Source organism: Calypte anna, chromosome 15 (assembly GCF_003957555.1).
Source record: "Calypte anna isolate BGI_N300 chromosome 15, bCalAnn1_v1.p, whole genome shotgun sequence".
NCBI classification, from domain to species: Eukaryota; Metazoa; Chordata; class Aves; order Apodiformes; family Trochilidae; genus Calypte; species Calypte anna.
Genome location: NC_044261.1, coordinates 2,415,845 through 2,433,346, shown reverse-complemented (window position 1 = coordinate 2,433,346; position 17,502 = coordinate 2,415,845). Strand labels below are relative to the sequence as shown.

The 17,502-nt window shown below is 44.2% G+C and overlaps 2 protein-coding genes across 3 annotated transcripts in view; one reads left to right on the top strand and one right to left on the bottom strand.

Annotated features, from left to right (window-relative positions):
- The window catches only part of KDM2B (lysine demethylase 2B), a 110,558-nt gene extending 103,630 nt beyond the window's left edge, over positions 1–6,928 (bottom strand). The window contains exons 1-2 of the mRNA XM_030460442.1: positions 6,693–6,928; positions 6,125–6,197 (exon numbers count right to left, since the gene is read on the bottom strand). Coding sequence (XP_030316302.1) covers positions 6,125–6,145 — 21 coding nt within the window. The 5' untranslated portion in view covers positions 6,146–6,197; positions 6,693–6,928. The remainder of the gene's footprint in view (positions 1–6,124; positions 6,198–6,692) is intronic.
- Positions 6,929–7,012: 84 nt separating this feature from the next.
- On the top strand, positions 7,013–17,050 carry ORAI1 (ORAI calcium release-activated calcium modulator 1). 2 transcript variants are annotated; one of them, XM_030460727.1, is made up of 2 exons: positions 7,013–7,314; positions 15,700–17,050. In XM_030460727.1, exons 1-2 carry the CDS (start codon positions 7,201–7,203, stop codon positions 16,267–16,269), a joined length of 684 nt encoding a protein of 227 aa, XP_030316587.1. In that variant the 5' UTR covers positions 7,013–7,200; the 3' UTR covers positions 16,270–17,050. The 2 variants fall into 2 exon arrangements, with proteins under 2 accessions (XP_030316587.1, XP_030316588.1); XM_030460728.1 differs by lacking the exon at positions 7,013–7,314 and adding an exon at positions 7,324–7,378.
- Positions 17,051–17,502: the final 452 nt, after the last annotated feature.

Here is a 17,502-nt window from a genome sequence, read left to right as displayed (position 1 = left end):
TTCCATAGTCACACCGGAAGCCGCGGTTTAAAAAACAGATCGCTTTTATGTAACGCGGAGATGGATGCGCATCCCCCCCACCCTCTCTCCCTCCGTCCCCCTTCATCCCCCCCCCCAATCCTCTCCTTTGCTCCGCCGCCGCGGGAACCTGCGCGCTTCTCCAGCGCCGAGAGCGAGGGGTTGCGCGGAGAGGGGCAGGAATGAGTTAATTTATGGGGGGGTGGAGGTGTCGGTGCCGCTCCCCGGGGAAGCTGCGGTACCGAGGGACATGAGGGGACAAGCGGCCGCGCACAAAGGTAGGAGCCCCGGTGTGGAGGGCTGGGGGGACCCCTCAGCACCAGCTCTGCCCCTCGCCCGGCACTTCTCTCCCTGCAAACCCGCCCCGGCAGCCACCCGCGCGGAGGATCGGTACAAATCCTTACCCACAGGAGGAAAAAAAATTAAATATATATATATATATAAATATATTCTCGTCCCACCCTCTCCTTCCCCTCTGTTAAATTCCACCCCCTTCCCCAGTGTCTAAGCCTCTCTCTTGCAAAGTAGCTCTGCTCCCTACGTCTTACATGCATCTCTCCCTTTACAAACATTTAAGCAAAATTAATTAATTAAAAGGCACAAATAGGAAATCGGCAGAAGCCAGCTACACACCAATCTTCTTCCAGAGTCTTTCTCTGCCTCCATTTTTTTGGAGAGTTTCATCACTTAATTGTCAACAGTTCCTGTCCCGCATTTTTGGCCCAAATGGGGAGGAGGAAAAACAAAAGCCATCCAGGTCTCTGTAAAGTTTTGCAATTTTGCACCAGCACTTTTTTTTTTTCCTTTTTTTTTTTCTCTTTTTTTTTTTTTTTTTTTTTTTTTTTTCCCTCGGGTTGGGGGGTGGGAAGAGGGAGGGGGAGAGAAGGGGAGGGGGGCGGCGGCGACGATGCGTTTTGTAAAGTCCTAAGGAACCATTTCCAGGCGCTGCGCGGGGGCGCAGCCGTCGCAATGCCCGGAACGTAAACAGTGATGAGGGGGGAAGAGGGGGTGGGAGGAGGGGGTGGCCCGGACCGAAAAGAGAAGGGGGAGGGAGGGGGGTTCGGGGGCACAGCTCGGTACCGGCGGTGGGGCTGGGTCACGAGTGCGCGGCGGGGCCGGGTCACGCAGGCGCTGAGCAGGGCGGGGTGGGGGGGTGGGAGGGGAGAGCATGGGGACACGGGGACACAGGGACCCCTGAGTGGGTGGCAGCAGCCGGAGAGCCCGAAAAGTTGCGCGGCTGTGCTGGAACTTGGGGTTGGGTTCAGCACCGGCTGCTTAGATCCGCGTTGTAAAAATCCCGGCGGAGTTTTGGGAGGGCTGCACTAAATGAGGAGTGGGGAAGGAACGTGGGAAACACTGGGAAATAACTAACCCCAAGTCCTAACCCCAAGTCCATGAGTTGTAATTCCATGGTGTTAAGGGCTCTGCTTTACCTACACTCGGCTTCGCTGTGTTCTCTTCAGCCTAGAGCGAGGGCAATCGCGGCATAAAACATCCCGAGATCTGCACCTAAATTTGCACTAAATTTATCCTACATCAGGTTCTAGTAGCTATAAGGTATTGCTAGGTGTTAAATAAAGCAAAAATACTGCCTTTGTAATACGTGTGTACAGCAGGTAGCTGGAAATCACATGAGAACGTAGATAAAAGTCATATAAAGTAGATGCTGAGACAAAAAAAAGGAAAAAAAGTGAAGTATAGTAATACCACGTATTCCTCACAGGGAAAAACAAACTCCCCACAGAAAGAATCCCACCAGGGCATTTTTTCTTTACTATTCCTGTCTGCTTCTGCCTGCAGCAACATATTCCTGTAGCATCCAGTTACCCCCTGCATACCTCACCAGGCAATTTCTACCTGCTATATGAAACATATTAAATATGCAGAAGATCAAACACATTAAAACCTCTTGGAAAGATCCATGTTTTAATGAAATAAGTGGATAAAGGCAGGAGATAGAGTTCTAAGTTAGGATTTAGGGCAATGAGCTCCTTTTGCATCTGTCAGTATCTTGAAAAATCAGGTAATCTTTCTCTAACATCTCCCTATTTGCAGATAATGAAACTTTATTATCATATAGAAGTGCTGTTGAGGTTATATATGGAAGTGTGGATTCCAGATGTCTATTACAGCAAGTGCATTATTAGTCTATAATCCTGAGAAGATGTATGCATCTGCTGACCTTTCAGCTGAGATTACTCAATCTTAAAATTAAATGCATGTGTACATCTGCAGGATTGAGGCCAGAGTACAAGATAAATAGATGTTACTAGAGAATCATCTGACAAAAAACACATAATCCATCCATTCCACAAAGGTCCACCAAAAAAGACAGAATAGAGACATAAAAGAAAATTCATTTCTCTAAATCTCAGGGATTTTTGGGAGGGGGGGGGCATGATAAATCTGGTACTCTTGCTGTATCAAGCAAACCTACCAGATAATCACAGACACCTGGGAACTCCAGAGCACAAGCCTGAAGTATGGAAGTGTTTCAGAAACAGCACAATTTTAATCTACAGATCTCCAAAAATAGAAAACACGTTTTTAGCCTTGTTTTAAGAAAGAGGTGATTCCTATTAAACTATAATTCATTTTACTGTTGAAATGATGCTGTAATCTGTTTATTACAATCTCAAGAAACCTGTCTCAGACTTAAAAGAACTGGGAAAAATAAAAAAAGGGAGTGGTAGGATGTGGATGATGAGAATATTCCCATCTGTATTAGATAGAATAAGAACATGTAGAAGCAATATTAAACCTGCATGCTTCAGGACACAGGTTCAGTGCTGACAAATGAGAATTTGGGCTCCTTCACCCTCTGCAGGTCATAGTGCAGCTTTCCATCAGTGCCTGGAGCTGGGCCCTGTCAGGCTTGGTATGGGACAGCCCAGAGCTATCACAAGGTTGCCTTTCATCACCGTCAAAAATAGGGGAAAAAAACACCTCAGGTATCAACACTGTGAAAAGGGAGCAGTGGTTACTGAGGAAGGGGCTAGTCTGAACTGTATTTAAAAACAACAACAACAACAACAAAAAAAACCCCAACCCTTTTGTGGGATGTTAATTAAATTATTTAAGATGTAATTGTGACAACGTGCTAGATCCTGGCCTTGTTTGCTTGGAACTTGGAAGCTGTCATTTAATTAAATTTGTACTGCAGGGATTATGCTACAGTAAGGACTGCAGTACTGTGCTTGGGAAAGCTGGATGTAGAAACAGGTTGATTTCACCCCAAATGAGTTTTCATACAGTTATTTCCCATTTGATAGAACAGACTGAAATAAAATATCTTTTAAACTACCTTTTGTCCTGTAAGACCTTCCATTCTGTCCATTCATTTGGGCTAAGATAGGGGACTAAATAATTAAGCACTTAAATTTTTTTTCTGAAGGAAGTTAAAAATTATACACTTTTTCTGCACAGGACAGATCAAAATATTTCCTCTGCAGAAATTCCACCAACTGAGCTTTCAGCTCTCCTTTAGATGATATTTGCAGAGGTGTTTTCCTTAACCATCTCACTTTTTGGGACTGCTGGCAAACCTTTATTTGCCATTGGCAAATGCTGCTGGTTTTAATGCAGATCTACCATAATTTTCTCTTTGTGGCAACCTGATGTGGTTGTGGTACAGCAAGAGGAACAAATGGATGTGATGATTTGCATGTGAAGCTGAAAATATGCTCTGCAGTGGGCAGCACCTTTGCATGCTCAGTCCCATATCACATTAATCACATGGCACTCAGTGAGCCTGTTCTTACTCAGGCCTCCTACAGAAAATTCAGAAGCACATTTTTAGCAGGAAAAAAAAAATTATGAGTGTCCTTGTGACGGTGTATGGATTTCTCTGGGCTTTCTGGGAAGAAACTTGGGCTCCTGCCACCTGCTCCGATTGTGTTCATGCATAAATGATCCAGAGAATGGGTTGACATTACCTCTAATTAGAGGTAATAACAGTCTGCTCCTGAAAGAGCCAGTTCCCTTTCTCTTCCATGTATGTCCCTCATTTCCTTCACCACTTTCCTTTCTCTTCCAGGTCCGGTGTTCATGCGACCACAAGTTAAGTCAGTTCAGTGACCTGATCCAGCAGAAAACTCCACTATTAAGAACAATAAAATATTTTTTTTTCACTAGGTAGATTCTCTGAAGCTCCGTAGCCATTTGGTGGGTGTAATCTACAGGATGAAGAGTGGGGTGAGATGAAGGAAGAGTGCAGGACTACACCCTTTTGGTGGCCTTCTGCAATTGCACTGATCAGAGGCAAAAAACCACAGCTTTGAACTCCAACCTGATTTCAGAACTCCCTGAAGTATTTATAAGAGTTAATTAGGCATGACTGACTCTTTCTGTTTCAGCTAGCCCTAGAATGGCTAACTTTAGAGGTGTATAATAATGAGTAATTAAGAGTTGGAAATAAAAGAATTTATCCTGTTTTTAGTTTGTACCTCTGAATGGAGCTGTAAAATGGAACGTGAAGGGGAGAAAGGGACACACTGCAACAGTGCTAATGTTTTAGTTGCAGAAGGCTTGATTCCTAGTTTATATTTCCCTATTTAAATTTCTAACAGGAAAGGAAATAATGCTCATTTTATAGCTACAACACTGGAGCTTGGAAGCTTAATACTGTTCATGGGTTTGGTTTGGAAAAGTGGATGGGATGAGATTTCTTTACTGATTTGGTACAGTCTGCTTGAATGAAATATGAACACAAGAGTACAGAAGTGTGCAACATTGTTGTACCTCTCAAACCCCTTCCAGATCAAGAGGAACACGAGCCATGGGCAGAATAAAGAAACAGTGAGTCCAAAGACTCATTTTCAATACCATATATACCAAGACAACAGAAGTCCTTCTCAGATGTATGCCTCCTGAAGGGTTTTTTTTTTTTGGTTTCTAGAGAAATTCAATTTTAGGGAGCAGGTCAAGAGCTAGGTATTATTTGTACAGTAGTACTCACCCACAATATTACAGTTCAACCATGGTTTTGCTCAGAAATGACAAGAAATAATGAACAATCTCAGCTACCTAAACTTACATCAACATTTTTCATAACTTAAGAAAAGCAATGCAAAATATTTTACAATGTATGATTCTGCAGAAACCAGATGACAGACTTAAAAGTTCACTCAAGATGTGGAGGAAATTTTGCATGCCTGTTTTTCTGACTGTTGCCATTTCTCTCTGGTAGAATGTGGTAATGAAATCACAACATGGTTGTTACTCATTGCTTTGCAATGTGTTGGTCAGACTTAGCCTAAGCCATCAGTGGGAGACAGATAAGGCTGATTGTGGTGATGTCCTCAAGGTTGTGTTGTTTGGTGGTTTTTTAAAGGATTAAAGTATACTGAACAAAGTATAGTATTATTAAATGCTAACTTATGCTGGACTTTCACTCAAATTGATCCCATACATTAGAACTGCCACCCATAAAAGAGAAAGAATGTTGCAAACGATCCATGGAGTCATTTATAAACCAGCAGAGGCTTCTGTGGAAAGACTCTAAGTCTAACTCATTCTTCTATAGTGGTGTTTTAATGCCATTATAGATAAAAATCTAACTGAAAGTTATTTCTAAGAGAAGATGACTATTTCCTGAGAGGAGAATAAGATTAAATCTACATGGTAGGAACAGTAGCTTCAGGGAATGCCTCTGAAGACTTCAGATCGTTAAGACTTTTTTCTTGGATGCTTCAACTACTTTTTAAAAGAATGCCATGTAAATGAAAAGCGTTAAGTGACCTATCCTGGTACAGATTGTCATCTCCTTTACTGTGCTTAAGTAAATCAACGACTTTGCAGATTACAGAAAGGTGTGAAGAACAAAGCAAAAACGTTGAAGGCAACGTGCCACATTTTTCCCCACTTGTAAATAATGTGGAAAATTCCAGCGCAACAGAAAACCATCAATGCTTTTGGAACTAAAGCAGTGATTCCTTGTGTGACCATCCCTGTACCTGTAAACAGTAAGAGTATCCTTGTCCAGTATTACTTCTACTGTTAAAATACAAATTTTCTTACTAGAGAGCTACAGGTTTCTTTCTTACACATACTCTATTTCTTCAGACTAACAAGTTCGACATGGCACAAGTACTGTATTAAATCTCACCTTTTCAGAAATCATCTTCATAAATGTGCCATATATTTGTTTTGGAGTTCTGCAATATGCCTCATTTTTCCCTCTGTAAAACACAGAAAAAAAAAACACGGTTTAAAAGGTTTGCATGAACGTGGTAATAAAAATTTCAACACCGCCATACCCATCTGTTGAAATGTTCAGCTCAATCAGCTTTATCAACTGCTTGCTGATTAAGAACGAGTTTATCAGGAGCTCTGGGCACACAAAACGGTTGTGAAAACCTTAACAACATGATGAACGATTAGATGCATCCGTTTTAACGGGAAGGGAGAGTGGGTGCTCAGACTGACTTAGATCCACAGGCCAGATGTAGATTACATGTTTAAAATTTTTAAGAGGAAAGCAGCCAAGAAAGGGCTTTGTGGTTTGGTTGGGGTTTTTTTAAGGGAAGGCAGGGAGGAGTGGGCACGGAGCAGGGGTTCACCCCATGCCTTTCTGCCCTGAGCGGAGGAGTAACCCACCGCCAGACATGGTTGTACAAAACTGACTGAAAAACCACAGATTCCCGTCAAATACGCTACAACCCGAGGCTGCTCACCCGCCCCGCTGCCGCAGCCACCCGGAGGCCGCGCCCCGGGCTCCAGCCGGGCCTTGCTGCGGGGGTTCGCCCTCTGCAGACCCGCAGAGCGGGATGGCGGGGCCGCAGCTCCCTCAGACACAGACCGCGCTCCCGGCGGGCGGCACCGAGGAGGCCGCGCTCCTCCTCCCCACAGCGGCGAGAAGCGGCCCTTGGGGCACGACTCCCACCCGGCCTCGGGCTCCCTCGAGGGCTGCCGGGAAGCTGCCGGGGCGGCGGAGCCGGGCTGGGGGCCGGGCCGGGCCGAGCCGGGCCGCCCAATGAGGCTGCTGCGGGGCGGTGCGGTGCCCGGCGGGTGGCGGCGCGCAGGCTCGCAGCAGCACGGCAGCGGCGGCAGGCGCGGCCCCAGCACCGGCAGGAGCGGCCGCTGGGCGCCATGGGGTGTTAGCGCAGCTGGTGCCCTCGCTCTGCCGCCGGAAGGATCCGCCGCCTCCCTCCGCCTCCCGCTCCGCTCCTCAGCCCGCCGCCCATGAGCCTGAACGAGCACTCGATGCAGGCGCTGTCCTGGCGGAAGCTCTACCTGAGCCGCGCCAAGCTGAAAGCCTCCAGCCGTACCTCAGCGCTGCTCTCCGGCTTCGCCATGGTGAGACACCGGCCTCGCCCGGCGGGCAGGGGACACTGGCAGGCGGCCCGCGGCCTCTCCGGCGGTACGGAGACGGCTGCGGGGAGCTCAGCCGCCGCTACCCCTTTTTTTTTTCTGGGCGGCGATCTCGCTGCCTCCCCTCGGGCTGCAGCGGGGCGGGAGGAGACGGGGACGGGGACGCGCGCCTGAGGCGTCGGGTGGCACCCCGGGGCGGCGGGAAGCGGGGCGGGCCCTGGCGCCTCTTCCCTTGGGGCAGCGCTCCCGGGAGGGCCGGGCAGGAGACATGGGGGGTGCTGCGGGGTCGGGAGGGGTGCGCCGGCATGTCCCGGTGGGGTCCCTTCGGTAGCTCGTTTTCTGCTGTTATGGCATAATTCAAAAGCTGCTGGACCGCTTTTGAACACTGGTAGATAGCTCCCATACCTTGTGCAGGTTCTTCTGGGGTTTGTGGTTTCGGGTTTTCTTTTCCTCCTCTCGTTCTTCCTGCGGAGGATGCCCGGCACGCCAAAAATCCCATTTGACGGGACGTTCCTGCTGGTTGCTGTGGTATGGAAGACACTGTGCGGTGCTGCGGATGCGGAGCTTGGCGCGGGTTTTTTCGGTGTTTTCGCTCCGCGCCCAAGGGCGAGGTGGGCTGAGCACACAAAGTCCCAACAGGTCCCCAAGGCCCAGGGGATCCGCACTCTCGCTTTTCCCAGACCAAAGCCGCACAGGTTGTGCTAAGGGATGCGAGGGCAGGTGTTGCACTGGCGGTGTTTCTAGATAAATTAAGGAAAATAACCGACTACAATTAACGGTGTTCCTCCGACTCGTTACATCCATCCTTAGGCATGTGCAGTTCGGATGTTTCTAATGGTGGTTTGTTGGTGTGGTTTTTTGTTTTTTATAAAATCTTGGGTATTGCTTAGATTGGGTTTTTGTTCATGTTCGATAAATGTCCTTTTTTTGTTACGTTTTTGCTGTCGGGTTTGACATAGAAACAGAGTCCAGTAATCCTCGTCTCAAATGAAAGCTGTACGTAGATGGAGGCAGCGTGATCCATAAGCTTCATCATATGTCCAGTTCTCTCACATACTAAGCTGCTAACTCTGCACTCAGCCCCTTTATGAATCAGTGTTAAACACGCATCGTAGTTGTAAATACTGAAAAGTACTGAAAATGTGGTTTGATTATTGCCCCGCGTTTTAACGAGGTATTTTCAGCCATAAATTCCCTTAAGAGCCATTGTTCTAATGAGAGAGAGAGAGGATGCTGTTGGAAAACTTAGCAGCCGGTCTTCAGCAGCCTTCTGACGGTCAAATAAATGTCACTGTCCTTTCTCAATGGCTAAAAACAGACTACAACTCTTCAGGGGTGGTGGGGAACTGCTGTTCCTTTGAGTGACAGGCGACTGTGTTAGCGTGTTTGAGCGGGTTCTCCTTGGGTAACAGGCATCAGGCTGGCAGCTCAGGCTCAGCTCCTGCTAATGAGCCCTCCTTGTCGTACGCCCCTTCTCCTGTGCCAGAGCAGTTTTGTCAGGGTGGTTCCTCGAGTCAGGCTTTTACACTGAGAAGAGAGAACATGGGAAAAAATGCAGTTTGTTAGTTTATAAAATATTTCATCTCGGGGAGGTTGCGTCTCAATAAAAATATTCCAGCAGTCATACTTAATCTCTGCTTTGGCTTTTCTCTAAATATACTCTATATGGACTCTCAAAATTCCTATGGGTGCCTGAGATGAGGCTTCTGTTTGCTTCTTCCCTAGAAGTTTTCTTGTTCAGTGTCCTGTAGCTGAAAACTGATTATTTTTAATTTAAGCTGTTTAGAGTATTTCAGGAAAAAGCCACCTCGTTCCCATTAATAAAATATCTATATTCCAGGAATGTTACATGTTAACGTTAATATTTCAATTATCTAGAAGACATCCATCAAAAAAATACATCATTTTTCTTCATTTACCAAGGTCACAATGGAAATCGACTTTTTGCCTCGTTGGTTTTGCCATGGCAGTCCTGAAGTTGAGACCTCCTAATCTGTTTTCCGATGTGATTTTCAAGTATTTTTAGATTTCTTTTTAATAACTTTGTCTATCTTTTGAGGTTGTCAAGGCAAATACTGACTTGCAAAGCAGGGTCTTCTTTGTGCTGTCAGGCCTATGCATTGTTTACTGAATTCAGCAGATTCCTTGGGACCTGATATTTGAACAAAGTGCTGCTAAAGTACAATCTCATCTTGGATCTAAAGCTTACAACAGCAGTTAAGACTTATTGTTCCTTTTGTTTTCTTTATCTACATTAGGAAGAAAGAGCCTAAGTGGCACATCCAGGACCACCCAGCCAATTGATGGGAGTTGTCTGGAGTGGAATGTGCTTGTTTCCATGCCAGCCCCATTGATCCTCTTTAATTAAACGGTACTTGCATCCTCTAGTATGAGCTGCATGTATCCATTCCTCCCTCCACCCCCTCGTTCCTTTATTTCGGTCCTATTTTTTGTATAATTGCATCCATTTTGCAAAGTTTCTTGCCTGTACCCCGGTTAAATGATCCATGCCCAAGTCAAGAGATTGCCTGGGTCAGTGATGAAACACTCAGCCAGGTTTTTAACTCACTTATGTTGTGGTTCTGCAGAGAAGTTGGATGAAAAACCTGTTTTACAATTAGTTTTGTTTTAGAGTTAGTTTTCCACTGCACTTCCACTGTGAGCTTCAGAAACAGTTGTGGGGGCTGGTGACTGCAAGCTGATGTTAAAGCTAAGCTGCCATGAGTAAACCCAAGCATTTACTTTGTGCAGGTTAAAGGAAATCTGTGAAGTTTATAATCTTGTGTTCAGTACTCTTTATATTGTGATACTGGAGTCACAAATACAGGGAAGTTGATCCCAACAGTCATCAAACTGGACCATTTAAGCAGCTCTTCCCTCCACCAATTAACAGCTTTGTGAAAATACCCAAGCCTGAACTAGAGGCTTCAAATATTTAATATCATCAAAAAACTGTCAACTCTTGCCTTTGAAATGCAGCCAATACATACAGTCTTGTGAAGACAGCTCCAGTCACACTTTGTGAAAGGCTGACTGCTCTGATGAATATTTATGTAGCCAATTTCCATAATAATACTTTGTTATAATACATAATAATGCTGGGGAGAACCCAGGCCCATGCTGCTGTCAGTGTTGTACAGATACTCAGGACAGCACAGTCCTTGTCTAGTAAAGGTTATTCCGGGGTTCTAAATATTGAAATATTCTCTTTAGAACTGTTTTAGCTGCATTTAACTGCATAACTGGTAGAATAATATGCAACAGCTGCATTTTGTAACATGCAGGAGGGTGTTACAAGTCCAGTCTCAAGGCTTTAACTGCCACTTACCTTTCATGTTGCTATTGCACTTACAGGTCAGCACTCTGCTCCAAACAATCTGCCCCCATCTGGAAGATTTCTTCCATTCAAGTCACAAAATCACCGTTTTGTTGCTCCTCAGAGTATCTCTGCACTGAGGTTGTAGGAGGAGCAAGGCAGGTGGCATGGAGTAGTTTGGGCTCCTACTGTTCTCTGCCTTACAGCAGATGTTTGTGGCTGCTGTAGGTTGGAGGATGTAAAGGTGATACTGAGCTGCTGTTTCTTCTCCCTCCTGTGCTGTCCAGTCTGATCTTGAAGTTACTGAATAGATTTATTGTAGGTAACACTGTGCAGAGACACTGCCTTCTTAAGATACATTTACTCCAACAGTTTATGGGTATTGTCTTTTCATGTTGAGTAGCAAACTAATATCAAATCCTGTATTTGTATTCTGGCATTAACTTTAGGAAATATTCACATTTTGCAGCATACAGCCCTGATTCTGAAGTGGCAGATAAAAGATGCTTACATTCTCTCCTGTATAAAACCAGTAACAAGATCATTATTTTGACTTTTTTTATTTCCATTGACTGATTTGGACTCAGACAGAGGCTTTCTATGAGTTGTTTATAACCTAATGAATGGTGCAGACACTCTGTGAGAGCCTGGCTCTGTGCCTCTGTCTCTGGGAGCTCACAGTACTGTCAGGAAAACCGAGCCCATCCGACTGGGAGCTGAGGAGGCAGCCAGAGGAGTGCTAATTTCCAGTGAATCCGTGACACCCATCTCATTCTCAGCTTTCCTCTGTGGTCCCACACATGGGCAGGCAGTGGAGTGGAAGATGGAATTTGCTGCTGAAATAACCTTGTGATGTGAACCTGGAGGCTGAAGTTTGAAGCTGACATTGTCCTTTCCAGTGGGGGGTTGCTCTTGTGCATCAGCTAAGAATATGATCCTATGGAGAGGGAGCATTTCTCAAAGTATTCCATTAAATGGGTCATTATGGGTTTATTTTTAAACCTAGTTACTTTTAGTAAAATTGGTTTCTTGCTCTCTGATTCATGGCTGAATCTGTTGGATACAGAGGACAGGAAAGCATTTGCAGTGGAGCTTTAGGCTGCTCAGAAAGCATCTTGGGTACAGGAGACAAATCTCCATCCAGCCATCCCACCTGTCAGTAGTTGCTGTCTGCAGCCCCCTGGTTACAGACTGAATTTAGCTAAAATCAGGTGTTTTGTGGGGTAGTGGCCACGTGTGGCCTTCAGAACTGTGAGCAGCAGTGAGGAGTTGGGATTGGCTGTGGCTCTGGCTGGGAGCTGCCTGTCCATGGCACACTGAACTCCCTGGTGACTCACAGCCGTCTGTTCACACGTGTTGGGTACAGTGAGAGACAGTGTGGCAGTGACAGCACAGCCTCCCTGATATTCCTGCCAACCACAGTTCAAAGTCATCTTTGTGGAGAGGAAGCCATCTATAAATAGCTCATGTGTAATACTGATTTACTTGAGAGACAACATTTTATTTCCTTTTCAGCAGTAGATTCTGAAAAATCTGAAAAAAAAAGGATGATTTCTGATTCTGAACAAAGATTTTAAGATTGTGATTAAGCCAGAAAGCTCTTGGATGCTCTGTTCACTGCTGTTGGTGTTGCAGGTGGTAACAAAGAGCAGTTACCTTTTTTCCTGTGTTGGAAAGTCTTATGTATGGTCAGTGTGACCTGCTACATGGGTGGCTCTTACTTCCTTTTGATCTTCCTTTTGTTTTCCTCCTGATGGTTTTCTGTAATGTGGTTTTTTTTTCCCATATACTTATTTCAGAAACCCCTATCTTAAGGCAGAAGTTGAATTTGAAGCTTGTGTTATGCCTCAGCTTAAAATAAGCTTAGGTAATACCAACATACTGTCTAGTAGCCTATAAAACTGGGCAACAGTGCTAAAATTTGAGTAAATGATTAATTTCTGTCCTGCTGGTGTGATAAAAATGAACAAGTGACATACCAGGACACTTGCTTATCCTGCATTTCAGTAGCAATATGAACTTAATTTGCAGATAAATATGTGACTGCTTCCTTATGTTGGTTGTTGCTGCTGGTGAAAATTGTTTTATTAATGTATCATAGCTCACTTGCAAAGTGGAGTGGAGTCAGTACTTCTCAGAGGCCCAGGGTAAGTGCTCTTGTATGGGTAGAAACCTTCAGAGCATGTAGGATTTTGATCTTCATTTACAAGTAGGATCCCTATTTAAGCTCCTTCTGGTCTAATAACACATGGAAGCCCTATGAAGAAGTACAGTGAATTTCAAGATACTGAACTTGAAATAAAATTGAAATGCAGAATCTTCCAGAGGGCAAAATTGTTCATTTTATAGTGTTCAGACTGCCATGACTCTGAACACCAGGACTGCTGGAAACCTTAACGTGGTTGTGTGTCCAAATTCTGTTATCTTTGAAAGCACCTGGATACCCACCTGCTCCAGGCTTATGAAACCTCCAGCCCTGCATTCTAGCCCAAGGAGAGTCCTTTAACTCTGTCAAGAAGCTGTATTTTAGATTCACAGCTTTGGTGAGGGCTGTAGTAAATCTGTCAGTCATATCTGCAGGATGATCTGAAGTTTAAAGTTAGCTCTTTTTTGAGCCAGGGATTAGACCAGATGACCTCTTGAGGTGTCTTCCAAGCTACGTTATTCTATGAGCATGCAGCAAGGCAGGAGGGAAGCTGCCCAGTAGAAAACTATGCAGCTAGTGTTCAAAGAAGCCTTGAAAGCTGTGAAGGAGAAGGTGCTGAAACATTTTATATAGGATACTGTGCAAACATCAGTGATAGTTCCTGCCCTGAGGGGCTCCTCTTCTGCACCAGTGTAGAAACCTGATGGACGACACCAGAAAACACCCTCCTGCATGGAACATCAGCCACTATCTGTGAGCTCAGGCTTTGCACAGGTTTGTATCATACCAAATGAGCTCATCTGGTTTTGCAAGTGCTACCTTACAAGTGCAGTTGTGATCTGTGCATTTTGAAATCACAGCATGAGCAAAGGAGAACTTCTGAGGCTTTGCTTCACTGTTTAAAAACAGGCATGGGGCCTGATAATGATAAATGGAGTTGGGTTTTGTTTTGGGTGCCTGGCTCAGGCTTGGCCCAGGAAGTAAAGTCTTGCAGTTGAAAAGAGCTGGCAGTTTGTCTATAGTGAAAGAGCTCCCAAATAACTTCCTCAACAATTCCAGGAGACAGAAAACATGAACTGACTTTTCACTTTTGGGTCAAGCTGGAGTTCCTGTGCCAGGCATGAGCACAAGGAGGCTTTGCTCTGCCCCCCCAGAGGCTTGCCATGAACTTCAGTTGACTTTGAAATCCTTCAGGCATTCTGCATCCTTCCTGCAGCCTCCCCAAGCCTCAATCTGAAGTGAGTTGAGAAGTATTTGTGAAAGAGAAGTGTTTTCTTCCTTCCCTCACTGCTGCTTTTGGGGTGTTTCTAACACCAGTGTCAGCTACGACTGCTACTTGGTGTGTTTTCTCCTTGCTTACAAGTGTCTCTGTCCCGCCTCAGCATCATTTTTTCCTGTCTGTGAGCTGATGATAAACTCCCACATTTTTTTTTCTTATGCACATACCCTCTATCTTCTGTCATATTTTGTCACTGGTTAGTTCAAGAAGATCATCAAACTCCCTCTCTGGAGTCTTCTTAGAGTTGTTAGTGTGTTGTGGAGCTGTTCCTTTTGTTTCTGTCTTGTAAATACACTTTGAGTGTTAGAGTGGCTGTCTCTTACACTCCTTTATAGGGAGAGCCTTTAAAGCTGTGATCACTTCAGTGTCAATACAAGTATTTTTCCAGCCTCTGTAGTCTCCCAAGTGGGTAAATTGTGATACTTTCTGTCAAAGCAGGTGAATATTGCCTTTCTGTTACCCACTTTGGTGTAGGATCTCTCCTGGCCCAGCAGTTGATGCACTTAGTACTCTTCCCTTTGGTTCCAGCCATGGAGAGGAGGTCATGTTGCTTGTTGGCAGGATAGCCAAGTATGACAAACAGGTCCAAGTGTCATTCCTAACACCAGGCTCCCTGGGGCTGTGCTGGCATGAAAACTACTGGAAATGATTGGCAGTGTGTATGGCTACTTGGCAGCCAGCTTATTTAGACATGTTAGAAGGCTAGCACTTAGGCTACTTTTCAAGTGATGCTGATGCTCCCCACAATTACAGAGTACAGTAAGTAATTGCATGATTTGCATCAAACTGAAGGAAGTTGCACCTTTCCTGCCTGTGTGCCAAGTCTTAAGTACCAGTTACAGTCTTGCTGAATTTCAGGAATGTCTCCAGTGTTTGGCAAATTAAATACATCCGTTCTTAAGAAAAAAAAGTTTTCATCTTACAAAGGTTTTTAGTGTCATGGCTATGGTAACATGATAAGTACTAGGACAGAGGATTAAAATGTCTTGCCATGCTGGATAGTCTTTTGAGTCTAGACATACACCAGAAAATTACAAGAAAAAACTTTTAACAGTATGAAAATGAATCCTCTGTGTTGAAGGGTTGCTGTTGCTCTGTGAAAAATTCAGGAAGCCTAACATCCCACAAGTACATTGGGATTTAACAAGCATCCCTACAGAAGAGAGACCCAAGGATCAAATATTTGTCCTCTCAAATGTGAAGTTTCCCACGGTTTAGAAATGGTATTTTTAAATCTCTGAGCAATAATTTTATATGCATTAATATAATTTTCTTGTGGAGTTTCTTGTAAGACTTGGGAACTGCAAGTTGACTGGGTGGCTAGGCTTATGACAGTAAAAGTTTTCAATAAAGGAATTAAAATATTGGCAAATGGCCTTGAATGCCTGTTGAAACATGTCTGATGGTTTGCTCTGCAGCAGAACAGTAGGTATGAAAATGGTGGGTATTGTTTGATAGCTCAGAACTAAGTTTGGACCTTATTGAAAGGGTGCAGTTTGACATGGAGACAGATTTAAATGCAGACTAGTATCTCGATTGGATCAGAGGATCTTCCAGAAACATGATTTGAACTTTAAAGACAAGTCAAATGTATCAAAGGTAACTACATCTTTCATCTTTCCATTTCAGGTGGCCATGGTAGAAGTTCAGCTGGATGCAGAACACGAATACCCTCAAGGTCTCTTGATAGCCTTCAGTGCCTGTACTACTGTCCTCGTTGCAGTTCACCTTTTTGCACTCATGATAAGTACCTGCATTCTTCCAAATATAGAGGCAGTCAGCAATGTGCATAATCTCAACTCTGTAAAGGAATCTCCTCATGAGCGTATGCATCGGCACATTGAGCTTGCCTGGGCCTTTTCTACTGTCATTGGGACTTTGCTCTTTCTTGCAGAGGTGGTGCTACTGTGTTGGGTGAAGTTTCTTCCTTTAAAGAAGAAAACCGAGAGTCAGCTCAAGAGCAACAGTTCTTCTATCATCACATCAGGACAGGCAGCAGCCATTGCATCAACCTCTATCATGGTTCCTTTCGGATTGATTTTCATTGTGTTTGCAGTCCACTTCTACAGGTCACTGGTGAGCCACAAAACAGACAGGCAGTTCCAAGAACTGAACGAACTTGCGGAATTTGCACGGCTCCAGGATCAGCTGGATCACAGAGGGGACACCATCTCCCCTCCTGTTACCCATTTTGCGTAAACCTTTGCTTAAAGAAAATAAACCCACTGTTGTGCTTCTGCCTTGTTTACTCCCCTGTGGATGAACTGGTTGAACTGTTGATTATTGTGTAAAGAGAGATGATAAATGTTGTTTCTAACCCTTTAGAGAGAAAAAAACGCACACTGTTCTTTCATAAAGTTTTAGCTATCAGACATCTGAAGGAATGGATGCAGGTGCATCCCTCCTCTTCTGAGCACTGTCTATCTAGATTGCTTCTTTTTGATGCTGAATGGTGGCTGTACAAATCCATGGAAAATAGCATTGTAAATTTGGGTATTTGTTAGAGATAGATAGAGAAGCTTCTTTTTCCCTCTTTATTTGATGTTGGCATTGACTAGAAAATACTGCTTCTCCAGCCCATAGTACGTGGCATGGTACAAATTACTTGGGATATGCAGCAATTAGCACTTGGTTTCAGTGCTAGTGCTGTTCTCTCTCAAAGCCCTGACAGATGGTAGAAGTGAAAGCTTTCCCACCATTTTCCCCACCAGGTTTGGCTGCCAAGTAATTATTACTTCACCAATATTTCCAGCACCTTTTCCCTGTGATGGTTACACGTTTTCTAACTCGTTGAACACCCATGACTGATCTCACTGCCATGTGGTATGGCCACAGGAGTAGGAATGAAATTCTAGTCTATTCTTCTCTGGAAGAAAATAAAAGCAATAACTGTTCTGAAGTTTTCACAAGCTGGCACATGTTATCTAGAGAGATAAGATTTGCCTCTTTGCCAATTAGCAATATTTAAAAAAAAAAAAAAGGAACTAGATGGAAATTATCACTGGATAATTTTTTTAGTCTAAAAATCAGAATCACTGCTGTGTTTTTCTCCAAGCCAAGGTAGTAATTATTTTGTACTTTTATATTTAATATACATTTTTAATAAATCCTCAGCTACAATCAGCAAAAGGTGCTTTCTCTGCGTTGGATTCCCAAGTAATTAGCTATGCCTTGGCCTTCCTTGTTTAGATAAAGTCTTCTTGCTGAAGTGTTGTATTTAGTAACTTGTAAAGCATTTTTTGCTTCCAAAGGCTCTGGAAGACTACTTTTCTCTATGTAGATTTATTTATAAAAGTAGGTTATTTGTAATTAATATTGCTGCTTACTTCCAGACACACATGTCTGTGACAGCCAGGCTATGGTGTCGGTTTTTATTTCCTCTTGAGCAAAAACTTCCATTTGGTCTCTTAGATAAGAGGTTTGTCCAAGAAA